The 13,627-nt window shown below is 36.2% G+C and overlaps 1 protein-coding gene across 1 annotated transcript in view; it reads left to right on the forward strand.

Moving 5' to 3' along the window:
* DOCK3 (dedicator of cytokinesis 3) overlaps positions 1-13,627 on the forward strand; it is a 147,958-nt gene that overhangs the window by 17,588 nt on the left and 116,743 nt on the right. The window contains exon 4 of the mRNA XM_019472565.1: positions 945-1,099. Within this exon, the coding sequence (XP_019328110.1) occupies positions 945-1,099 (155 nt within the window). The remainder of the gene's footprint in view (positions 1-944; positions 1,100-13,627) is intronic.

Raw genomic sequence — 13,627 nt, forward strand, 5'->3', positions numbered from 1 at the left:
TTTCCTGATCATGAAATCTGGGTCTAATCTTTCCAGGAGAACGGTGCTTCCACAGGTACCTGTCTTTAAAGGATGAGGATTTACTTGGATTTAATTTAAAATCCGGAACAAAATTCATTTTAAGCTCTATTTTTTAAGCTAGTACAAATCTGGGTTGAAAGTCTGAAAATGTTAAGATTTTCTTTGTTAGTTTGTACCTGCCTACACATTCAGAGGAGACTAGTCTAGTGAGCTTAGGATATTCATGCAACCTGTTTATTAAGATCAGCATACAGTGCATATAAAGGGCTATAAAAAATTAAAGAATAATTTTATTTTAAATTATACTTCTTTTTTTTTCCCTCCGCCCCAGCCTTCACTGTTGTAAATAGGTCTTGATACACTGAGTCAAAATGTAAACCTTTCTGCTATTTGACGTTATTGATTGTTCATGTTATCAACCGTTGTTAAGATTTCTTTTTGTTATACCTGCAGGGCATATTAGCCTGTAAATGACCTCCATAAATGAATTGCAGCTGCTGAAAAGAAATAACGTAACAAATGTTGTACTTAAAAATGCTTTGAAGTCCATCTGCTTTAAATGGAAATCATCAAGAACCACCCTAGCACCATCTTATTATAGTTCATTTTCAGTCCCAGAATCAAGGCAATATTTGAGAAATAGGATTGACTTAGTTTACTGGATAAAAATAGATTTCAAATGCATAAACCATTTATCTCATATTTACTTGGTTATCGTGGTTTCTCAAAGTATTAAAATTAAAAGCTGAAAAAATAGAGGAAGAAAACTTAATCTGGCATGTCTTTTTAAGGTAGAATATATTTGAGATTAAGCTTTTACTTGATGGAGAAAGGGGAGCAGAATCTCAGTTAAAATCATCAAGTCGATCACGTGTCTTTTATTTGTGAAGAACTAAAAAATCATTTTCATTGTTTTTAATAAGGTGGATACAATTCGTCAGCGTCATGGGGAAGCTTGCCGTATGCCAGTGCCTCATCACTTCTTCCTCAGTCTAAAGAGCTTCACCTACAATACAATTGGAGAAGACACAGATGTCTTTTTTTCTTTGTACGACGTTCGAGAAGGCAAGCAGATCAGGTAGGACTGTATCAAATAACTAAAAAGCTTCCTACAAAAAAAATTATGAACAAAGCAAATATGTTGGAGAAAAACATGTGAGCTATTCTTGTGACACAACTGAAAGGAGAAAGCTGATAAATCGTAAGTTGACAGCCCAGCAACGCATACATGAGAATATCAGTAATACTAATCATTGTATATGAAATTTAGTGCTTATGTATAAGCAAAGCATTAAAGGCACAGAATAGCTGAATTTTGTTTAGGTTTCTAACTTGGCCTCCACACGTTACTGAAGGTCTTAGTGTTCAGTAGCTGCCTCCTTAGGGCTCTTGTTTAAGAAGTACTAATAATGGCAGGGCCACGCTGTATGACTGTTTTGAAAAGAGGACTGCTGTGTGTTTGGGTGTTGAATTGAGGCTCTTGAACTCTCATCGTTCTTTGCCTTAAGTCACGTTACAATATAGCTTGTTTTCATTACTCTGTTGCTATCAATATAAACTAAAGTATTCATATTCATCCCTATGTCTAGGCTGGACAACTGTGCTGCTCAGTATGTTGAGGTAATTGGTACTAATGTTAGCAAATATGAAATGTGCTGTATTTTTCCTTCACAAGCATGTGTTTTGAAAACGTCACTATGTAGAAGAGTATTGAAGCATATGCATTGTGTCTTGGGAATTAAATAAGTGTAGCTTGGTCTACTCTAAAGTACAGCATGTTTGTGGGGGGTTTTTTGAGTTTTGATTAAGGCATGTCCTGACAGGTGGCACAGACCACGTTTGCTACCATGGTCAAAACTGTCCTAGTTTTCAGCAAAATAGATTTAGATTTGTTCCAAACGGAGGAAGGAGCCCCAAAATGTTCTTTCCTGTCTTTGGAAGAACATTATTATGTCAATAATGTTCATCCAAGAAAGTTCAGAGTAGAGTGATGTTTTGTAGCTCTTCAGAATACATCCCACTAAAAAAGTGGTCTATATTAGAAAGCTCTAATGACTTGATTGCGTCTTATAAATATGTGTCTGCCACCGTTTAGTTAGGTAACTTGAAGATCGTTTTGCAGAATATGGCAAGAATGCCTAGTCTGATACTACATCGTGTTTATTTCACCCCCACTAAGTGAGAAATGCTTGTTTTGATGTAATTAGGAGGACATGCCTATAATTCCTCTATTAAGAGAACTAACATAAAATAGCTGTTAAGAGGAAAAGGTGCAAATGGCAAATCAAAAGAGAACAAAATTACTCACAATTAATTAGTTCATACCACAAAGCAGTAAAATACCAAATTATTTAGATGAGGAAGGCTGCAGGGAAGAGGAAGGGACAAGCTGCTGCCATGACTGAGGAAGGCCTCAGAAATTGCTTCAAAGGAGATGAATTGTCTTGGGCTGCAGTTTCCATACTATGTAAACATTGAGTGGGAAAGCCTTAAGAAGGGGTTTTGCCAGTGATGATAAAAAAAAAAATAGTTATAATGAGAAAAAGTAGAAAGAGTGTTTCAAGCGTATTTAAATATATATAATGCTTTAATGTGCAACCAGTTGTTATTACTTAGCTCTTCATATTACGCATCAGTGATCTGCTGCAGTGAAAAGAGCATAATTTTTACATTTTCTTACATCCCCAAGAGTGGTGGGGAAGAAGTGTGTGATGAGGCTAAGCTCTGTTTTAGAGAAGAAACTTAAAAACAGAAAACAGACAAATACATTTAGAATTATATTTTTATATCTACTTTAAAAGATTAAGTTTCTTTCCTCTTCTGTATGCCTCAGGAAATAGTACACTAAAATAAAAAAACCAGGCAGAGCTTCTGCACACTGCATTCTAAATGGAAAGGACAAATTGACTTTTCTGAAATGGTTTCGAGGTTGATAAATTTCTTATCCAAACAGTTCACACTGGAGATTGACTGGCTTTCAGTGTTAGTGCTTTGGACATATAGTAGATTACAAATCTCATTGAACCTGTTGGTTGCAATAGTTATTTCCCAGTTAGGTTAAGTGAAGAATTGGTGAAAGTTCCGGTGTTTTTTTAAGAGCCAAAGTAATGGCATGTACCGGTTGTGGATTAGCAATCAGAAGGTTGGAGCAGCAGCTGAAATACAGTTTGACATGTATTCCCAGGTTCTGAATACAAATACAGTACTGTACTGTGTTTAATGGTTTGCGCTGTCTAAAAATGAGAAGCAGACAAAAGATGACGCTGGGGAGATACGGATAGCAAGAATAACAATGCTGCTATCAGAGGGGTAAGACCGAGAGGTAAAAAAAAGGAAAAAAGTGACTTAATTTTCACTCTGACAGGATTATGAAAAGAAATACTTGTGAGTAAATAGAACTGGATTGATGAATGTCTGCCTCAATAACTTGTTTCAGCCCACAACAGAAACAACCTGTCAATCTGAGTATTAGGTAATGGCTCAGGTCAAAAGGGATGAAAGTCTATTTGTGTATTTTAAAGTATTTGGGACTTTTTTGTTGCAAAAATTGTCCCATATTTTTACATAGGAAAGGCATTAGTCTAGCAACAAAATCTTTGTTACTAATCTGTAATACCTCAGTTTGTTTGCTATGTGCAAGTTAGCAGAAAACAATGAGAAAATTGATCTAGTTTTGATTACAGCCAATGGGGAAGTACAGCCCCATTGTGAGAAGTACCTTGGGATGAATGATCATGAAATGATAGAGTTGATAGTAACTAGAAAAGGGAAGAAAGAAAATGTTAATGTAAAGATGGTGAACTTCAATATGAAGGCAGGTGCCAATAAACATTAAAAAAAGATAGGTAAACTGATATGGGGGAAAGAAATTTGAGAGTTGTCAGTTCCTTAACAATACTGTTGAAGAGCACAAAAGCAAATTTTTTCAATACAAAGGAAAGATTATAGCAACAACAGAAAGTCCATATCACGTATTCTTTGGTGAAATGGAGTCTGGAAGGAAATATAAAAAAGGAGCAATTAATGAAATTGCACAAACAGGGATGGGAAGACACAGAAACCTGTAGAAAAAATGCAATTAGCAAAAGACATCAAGGACAAAAAAAAAAAGACTAATTCTGTAATGCTTTAGCAGCAAAAAAATTTTTTACAAAATTAAGAAATAACTGAACAAATTAAAGGGGACATTGAGCTATCAGCAGATGTTACCAAGATAGCTGGAGTATTTAATAGCTGTTTTGCCTCAGTCTTCCTAAGAAGGTCAACTGCAATCAGATGACAAATGCAAAAAGTTCTGGAACAAATAAACCGTTTATTAGCGCTTAGAAGCTAACAAGACGATAAGTAAAAGTCAACATAGATTTGTCAAGCACAAGTCACATCAGAGCCGACTAATTTTGTTCTCTTATATGGGAATGCGCCTCATGCCTCAACAGAAGAGAAGCATTAAACTTGATATGGTAAAGCAGGGAGATACAGACTAGATGAAACTACTGTAAAGGGGCTGGAAAACTGGTGGAAAAACTAATCCAGAGTGTTATCTGTGCTGGAAGGATGCAATGAATAAGTTTTTTATTTTTAAAAAATTTTTTTAAAAAACATTTTTACGGCATTATTTTGATGGGCGGGAATCAACTAAATTCGGTAAAGCAGTGAGGTTTAGCTACCCTTCCAATAGCTCTTTTTTACTAATAAATGCATAAAATCATGCATAACTTCAAAAATTACACATTCAAAAACATGATATCAATTTTTTTCTGAAAATGAGCTTGAAGAATCCACTAAGTATGAAAAAGGATAAATAAATTTCAGTATGATTTTTCCTTTATAAAGTTTATGTTTAAACATGTAAAGGTTTTTTATTCTGACTGCATCTTAAGCCAGAATAGATGTTTCTAGCACTGTTTTACCAGTTACCCTATTTTACTCCATTGAGGCTTAAAAGTTTCTTGTCATCTAGAAATATCCTTAATTATGGAGAGTGAATAGAACAAAAAAGAAATTCTGATGTGATTTGATTTGAAAAACTGGGGCCTAATCAGTAATTATGCATGGGAAATAGTGTCGTGCATATTTCTGCTTGTAACTCCTCCGACTGCCTACTTACTGTCTCTTTACCATGCCTGCTATAATAGACCTCCTCATGACTGGAGATTTTGGAAGATGTGATAAGTATCCGTGGTAGCGTTGATAGCTTTGACAGAGGAAGTCCTTGCGTACATTTCTCATACAGAATATACTCAAGACCTTTTTGTTGTGAGACCAGATTTTCTGTCCGGTGTCCACAGAAGGCATACGTTTGCTGATGATCTCCTCTCTTTAATACATGGCGTTATGAGAGGGCCTTACGATCTTTCAACTGGTCTGTTGAGTCAGAATGCAGCACAACCTGGGGTTTTTTATTTGGTTGGTTGGTTGTTTCTTTCTGCATAGTGTCTTTTCTTGCTGTCGGTTTATCTTGATACTGCATTCTGTGGAGTACAAGGATGGCCCATTCCGACGTGCAGATAGTCAAGCAGATGCATCAGATTAGCTACCTGGGAGAAATAAGAAATTGCCTGGGCATGCAGAGACAGAATTAGAAAAGCAAAAGCTCAGCTGGAGTTGAATGTAGAGAAGGAGAGAGAAAGATATACACACACACACATATGCACACACGGCTTCTGTAGGTACATTGGCAGCAAATGGAAGACAAAGAAAAACATGGCCCAAATGCTCATGCCCATATATGCAGGGCAGTATATGATGTGGCATGAGGAAAAGGTAACTAAGAACAGTGGCTGTTTTAAGTAAAGAATATTTTCAGCTGAACTGTAGTAGTAGCAACAGGTGGCTGTACATATTTTTAGATGCAAATTTATAGTGGAGATTGGCAGCTAAGAACATTTACAATGACATGGTAATGAAACTCTTAAGATTTTGTCATTGATGTTGTATTTTTGTAATACGTGCACGAAGACAGACATTGAAAGCTTTATTTTGGTTTTGGAAACAAAGAAACAGGGGAATTCCTTAGCAATTTTTCAGAATATTGCATTCTTTTTCTTCAATTCATGTATAACAAGGTTACCCAGAAGTGATCACATAGAACAAATTAAGAAAGTATGTATGGATAGGGAGATGTTACTCAGTTTCAGAACTGCTTTCTCTTCTACTCTGTGCTATTGTAGTGTTTCTCTGTATGGTGCTCCCAACACATCTTGTTAAGAAATTGATACAATTATATTCTGAGAAATACGAAATGTACAGTGTGTCTAAAAAGCCTATGTTATAGACATGCAACCTAAAGCTAGAAAAGTTTAAAGGTAATGAAAAGGTACTCTGGAAATGTTACTCGAGGAACCGTGAAGGATGGGAAGTACAGTAATTTACTCTTCCCCACGTTATCTTCTAGTGCCCCAGGAAACATGTGAGAAAGCTTACTTAAGCTAAAAGTTAGCAGAAAACAGTGTGTCTAAAAAGCCTATGTTATAGACATGCAACCTAAAGCTAGAAAAGTTTAAAGGTAATGAAAATGTACTCTGGAAATGTTACTCGAGGAACCGTGAAGGATGGGAAGTACAGTAATTTACTCTTCCCCACGTTATCTTCTAGTGCCCCAGGAAACATGTGAGAAAGCTTACTTAAGCTAAAAGTTAGCAGAAAAAAAAAAAAAAGGGATGCAATAGAAAAAAAGATGTTACTTTTTATTCTGTGGTTTTGCCTTGGGAAGATAGCAGAGAAGAGGAAAGAAGAGGCAGCAACTATCCTAACCAAAGATATTCCTATCAGAAATTAAGATTTCAGTTTACACAAAGAAAGGTGGAAGCCAACTGAGATGCTGACAAAGCCATGGGGAATGCTTAGTATGATCTTCACAATGCATTCTGTGGATCTGCATTATTGTAACTTCTTCAGTACTGCGGATGTTTTTAAGTAAGCATCTTATTTTATCCGTAAATTCTATCTAGGTAAAAATGATTGTTAGTGATCAGAAACCAAACTTCTGTCACCCAAAAGTGTGGCAGATACTTAAAACTAGAGTACTTAGCATTTTTAGTGGCTTTCTGGTTCCTCAGCACTTTGTTAGTAGGGTATGCAGGGGGAACAGAGCTATGGAAATAGAGGAACTGGGAGGAGAAGAAATGTCTTCCACTGGCAGGGGAAAGTTTTATGGCGTATGCAGTATGGTAGTGGTGAGTAAGTCTACACTCAAAAGGCCACCAGGGAATTTGCATTATATCCAACTCCCTATTTTATCACATAAAAAGACAAGCTCAGGTTTGTCAATTTTTCCTGCACATTTTTTTTCCTGTTGAGAATTCTTAGGATGCTCTGAATCCTGAAATAATCATCAAGAAGTCTTCAAAGCCTCTATTGTTATCTGACTTGGTATGCGAGAATTGTTCTGAAGATTAAGAGTTTGGATTCAGATGTCTATGGCTGAACTGGAAGCCTATCTGCATCACTGTCCAACAATACTGAGTTTGTTCTAGTAAGTGTGATTATCTATTGAATAAGAAGGATCAAATAACGTTACAAAAGGCACCACTTTCACTGATCCATTTAATTATTTTCTAGCTGCTAACTATGCCTTGGATTTTTTTCAGTGCTGTAGAGAAGGCAAAACAAGATGGGTGTATCTTCTACTGAAATGCAATTGGAATGATGCTTATCAAATAAAAGATACTTTTTAAAAAATCATGTAATTGACATATCTCATATGGGGCCTATCCTAATGTCAGAAAGAAGAAAAACCCAGGATGAAAGGATATAAAACTGAAAAAAAAATAGATGGTTGGTCAGTGTTGGTAAGGACTACTGTCTATTCCTCATGTGAGGGTACACATAGATGCATCATGTAGATCTTGTCTTCTGTGTGTTTCAATATGATTGTGTTTGACAGTTTTGTAGTGTCTAGACAGCTTTGAGGGAATTTATGAAAGCTGTCAGAGGTGGGGGAAGGAGTTAACTTCTTATGGGGTAGCAGAGAAATAAATGCACCTGCAAATGCAGAACCATGTACTCCTTCTGCTTAAGTACTTCCCAACTGGACTCTTAAGACTCTCAATGCATGGGAAATTTCTGGGGATCATAGATGACGATCAGGTTTAAAGGGCATATATAAATCTATATACTGATGATCCAGTTATCTTACAGTACAGTGAAATGAGAGGAAAGATGCTGCATAGCTCTTGACCTTGAAAGCTATGACTAGTTCTCACGTATTCAAATTCCCGCACTTTTTCTGGAGGGGTCTCATTTCCAAAATGCCTGTCTGAGCGCAGTAGTACAGAGCACAATATTCTACCCACTGAGGTTTTTTATTTCCTTTTTTTTTTTTTAAATTCTGTTTCTCCAGAACCTAATCAAATAGTTATCTAAGCTTTTCACCTTTCAACACTTTTATTTTGCTTCTCTCAAACCATTCCTTTCATTTCCTTTTGCAGGCGCCCATCCTTCAGTAATTTACTGCTAAGTTAAATTTATTTTTTCTTCTTCAGATCTTTATTCTTTCTCTTTGTTGTCAGTACAAGAGAAACATCCAGATGAAATTAGTAGAGTTTCTTCCTCTGATTATAATTTAAAATCATTTGATTTGGAAAATAAAATACTCTTTTTTTAAGGGGGAAGAGAACAAAAAAAGAGTAATGGAATTGAAATCACTCATGAGCACCAATTTGTGGGAGCGTGAAGCACTGCAATGAGAGGGGAATGTAGGAAAGGAGCAGTAATAGTGTAGTAATAATTTGGGTGGTTATTAACTTGGACTGATTAACATTTCACCCCTTTGGTTTTTTTACTCTATACTAAATTGTGTCTTTGGGCTTTATCTAAATGACATAATGCTGTGTAAGTATAACCTTACACAATGAGCACATACCATGTTGTTGCGATATTTTTTCTTAAGAGATAAATGTAGACATGAATGGAGAGAGTGTGCTCAGACTCTCAGATATGGGGGCAGGGCATGATTTGCTACCAAGAGATGTTTGCTGTAACTTAAGACGCCTGTCCAAAATTCTGTATTGAAATGCTGTGTACTACCAGAGTATACTTCATTCTTTTACACTATAGGTTGATGTCCTGATATGCGTCATAAGCATAAATTGTTTGCAATTTAATGTAAGGAAAGAGACAGCAAATGCTCATACAAAAAACAATCAGAAGGTATGGAATAAAAAAAAGGAGTAACAAAATACATATTTTTATAAGCCAAACATCTGCCCCGGCCCCTCCCTCTTTAAAATAAACAAATAAACCCAAAGATACATGTTAGCGTAAATGATGTGTGGTCTGTGTTATATAGTAGACAAGATTGAATTATTATAATGATCCCATCTGCTCTTAAAATTAATCTGTTAGATAGAAGTCTTTTCTACTATATTATATCAACTGGTAGTTTCCTAGCAGCATCATGATGGAAGCTGATCTTGACTAGAGATGGCAATTAGGAAAAGGTATGTTGGCAGAATATTTTCCCCCCAGAATTCTACCTTAGAATTCCAAATTTCACACTGTTCCTCTTTGCCTAGGACTATAAGACACGGTGGAGAAGCATGTGTCTGCTCTGAAGCAAGACTTCATCCTTCAATGGTTAATTTTTAACTGCTTGTAGCTTTTCTAATGCAAATCAATATTTATTGGTTAGGTGCATTACAGAGAAAGTCCTTGTTCCTTTAAAACAAAAAATAATCTTTTGAAATTCATGAAGCAGCTTCATTGCCTCATTCTTTTCTCTTGCTTCTTTTAAATTCATGAAGCAGCTGCATTGCCTCATTCTTTTCTCTTGCTTCTTTGATTCTTACCTCAAAGTATGTGGAGGTATTACAAGGTTAACATCTAGCCCTTTATAAAGCATCTCATTGTGTTTTGTTGCGATGCCTTTTCGCATTCTTTTCCTTCTCACTGAAGGAAAAAATTGTCATCCATTCTTTGTCAGCAGATGGCTAGGTAAAACACGTGCAGAAATGTGAGAAAAACGGAGACCCACAGTGATTTTAAAATACTAGACATGTAGAAGTGCGTCTTCTACCCAGCTGCCAATTTTCAATACAGTGCTAGGAATTTGGTAATTTTGAAGCATCTATTTCTGCGTTAAAATGGAAAAGCAATAGGCTAAATGAATAAAATTCACCACTTTGAAACACTGGATTTAGAAATTATGGATCTGTAGGGGAACTGATTTTTACTTTTTCCATAGTAGGAGTTTTCTCTGACACAGTATCCCTATTTCAGATGTCAGAATACAAATCTGTATACCAAGTTGCTGAAGGTAACCTTGACAAATTTGACAGGAATCTTCATCTCTTTGTGTATTTATTGATGACAGTTAGCTCCATGGTTCTCATCATCATTTAGTCATTTTCTTGACTTTAACTGTCAATAGCAATGTATATCAGCTGCTCAAAAATGTTAGCAAGATCAGTGTAGCTAAAATTACATAGCATTTATACATTTCTTCTTGAATAATTTTCTTGTAACACTTCCTAATGTAGACAATTATCATCATCTGGAACTCTCATTTTAAACACTAAGCAGACTTCTGAAAAAGTGATAGCAAATTTTCTACAAGTTCTATCCAAGTTAGGCGTTTCAGTCCTCTTAAAGCTCTAATATGCAGGATCAGCACACTTAAGGAGAGAATACCTGTACAGAGCAACTCTACATGCTCCAAACCAGAGTTACAGAAACTGTATGCATTCTAGAAATCAGATGCTGCTTAGGTAGAGGGAGGCTTAGCAGCTGAGAATGGCAAAGGGAAAGATACGGACAGGTGAAGAATAAACAAGAAGGTAAGTATTAATAAGGTCAGAAGAAGGGAAGACAGGATCACTGGGTAGATGAATATGGTTGAAGTTGAATAGCTGAAAGAGAAATGAAGTTAGTTAATGTGGAAAGATCCACATTAAAAGCTATGGCACAAAAAGTCTGACTGCATTCGCTCCCAGAGTATGGAACTGACCTTAAGATCCCTTTTATTACATTGCTTCTCTCTTTAGGTAATAGCTGTGGGAGTGCTGTGGCAATGTGTGTGTATTTATCCCCTGTTAATCACTTTAAAATATTATCATGTTCCACTGCTGCCAGTTGCTATGTTCGAAAGCAGAAAATTATATTTTACTTTTATTGTGCAATTACATGCTAAACTTTCCATTTGTTATGTTTTTAATAGCAGCCTTCTCATAGTTATTTTAAAATAGAAAAGTTATCTCATTCACTGGCAGTATAATGATTTGTCTACTGGGAAAAAATAACTTTGTATCATTCAGAATTATTTCTTTAATATTCAGAGAATTTTCCCAGGGATTAGGCTTACCAACTAATGAGGTTTTTCTTCTGCTTAGTCATGGAAAAAAATCAATCCTTCTAATTTTTACCTCTTTTCTAGCAATCTGATCTGTTGGGATAGCTAATCCTCCATCAGTTCCTCCTATACTTTGGTTGATTGCGTTCTCGGTATTTCAAGGAAAGTATTTTTCTGACTTTTGTGCAACAGATAATCCATAGCAGTAGTAACAAGGAGGATGTCAGTTCTTGATCCTGCTCAAGATGAAATTCCTTAAAAACATCATCCGGTAAGCAAACTTTAAGGAATATTGCTATCCACAGCAATGGCCCTTGTTCTGGAAAATGGAAAATATGTGGGTCTCTGAAGTCTACTGCACACATATGGCAGGGGACAAAGAGCCTTTCTGATATATAACTTTTAGAAAATACAAGTGGATACATCACTGGAGACAGATACAACCTACGGAGTATTTTATAAGGGGGTTTTTTGTGTGTGTAGATTTTTAAAAAAGGGCGAAGGAGGAGTAATGCCTTTTCATTTTCTCTACCAGTTGCTTCAGCTGAGTTTCATTCCCTAGATCTCTCCCCCAAATCTGTATTTGCTTGGTTTTCCTATTTAGCCCCTTTCCTGTTAACATTATATGTTTTAAAGAAACTATTACTATCCTGATTTGTATATGAAAGTTCCTGTAGAGAGGTAAGTGGTGTTATTAGAGATGTTAATTCTTTCCTAGAAAATTAATAATACGAAGCTATTATAAAACAGGAGCTTTTACAAAAATCAGTCTCATCTCATATCTCTCACCACCACCACCCTCCTTCCCCAAAAAATTTTTTTCAGGTTGGGGATCAGATATGACATATCAATAGGCAGGGATACAGATTTTTCTACAGTTATTTTGATTTTGTTAGTTGTTAACAGGAAGAAATCAGTTAGTTGCAAGTATTCAAAGTTGTTCTTCCCTTTTCCTTCTCAGAAAGAACAAAAATGTGTCATTACCACATACAGTTAGAAGAGATTTTGCTGTCTCGACTGGCAGGGTGCAAATACATGTTGTTAAAACGTTTAGGTGAACTACATAGCTCAGAGAAAGCAAGCACAAGTAACTGTCTGTGGGAAGGCCCGCTGTAACGAATACTACTCTTCATACTTGAGCTCTTTCTGTTGCAAAATTCACTGTCAAAAACCAGTTCTGTGTCTCTGACTGAAATTGTCACGTGCAAAGCCAAGTAACAGGGATATGTGGTTTGTAAAGCAAGAATTATGTGAGACAACTGCTGTAATAGACCTCAGAACCATTAGCTTCTCCCAGGTTAGAGATGGTGATAAAATACTTATTCTATAAAATACGTGTAATCCAAAATTAGAAGTCTTCCCTACAGTTATGGTCAAAGCATTTCATACCTACCATCTGGCAGGGTCGGTCTGGCTTTCTTTTCAATAGTTAAAATCACGATCCCTGGCAGGGACTAAGGAATCACACTATATGACTAAAGTCTCTTGTTTTGGAAACAGAAACTTTTTCTAGCTAATGGAGGGGATTCCTTTCAGGACCATAAATATGTACCTTTCATGATGTAAGTAACAAAAAAATACTAATGACAGTGTCAAATGTTCAAGTGTGGCAGACTCATGGGAACCCAAGGAGAATGTAACTGGTGCTTAGCTACATTTCTGCTGCAAGCTTTAATAATGTTTTTAACATTGTGGTTGTTTTTCCTTGAATGTGGTAGAGAGAAATGACAGGTACTTATTTTCACTATTTTCTATTTCTATGGAAACCCAGTGTTTGCAGTAACAGTCTTACTGTAAACTCTGTAATCCTCCCCCGGGGCTTCTAGCCAATGTGGTAACTTAATAATTCATGAGCATTAAGCCTGAATTTGCTGGGAAGCAAACTGCGTTGCTTGGAGCCGTTTTCTCAGAGCCAGATTAATTTCCCTCACAGATTTGGTGTTCTTTTCTCTAAGATGTCTTTATAAAATACGCTGCATAAACCAAAGCAGTGTACTTTTCTTCACTTGTTTTTGAAACTGGGGTTATTGCAGATCATCTGGATCAGGCAGTTCATGAAAGAACCCCCCTCTGCCTCCCTCCCCACCTTAAAAAAAAAAAAAAAAAACAGGAAAAAAAACCCCACACACAGAAAGATGCAAGGAAGTTTCTGGAAGATCATTTCTTGCCTAACTTTTCTTTTTTTTTTTTTTTTTTTCCTGAAGAAATGTTGTTCCAGGGAGGGTCCTTAAAAAAAAAAAAAAGGAAAAGGGAGAAAAACCGAACACACACCATGAGCAGTTGCCTGAAAAGGAAGATTTTAAATAGTCCATGAATCAT

Source organism: Aptenodytes forsteri, unplaced genomic scaffold (assembly GCF_000699145.1).
Source record: "Aptenodytes forsteri isolate BGI_AS27 unplaced genomic scaffold, ASM69914v1 Scaffold156, whole genome shotgun sequence".
NCBI classification, from domain to species: Eukaryota; Metazoa; Chordata; class Aves; order Sphenisciformes; family Spheniscidae; genus Aptenodytes; species Aptenodytes forsteri.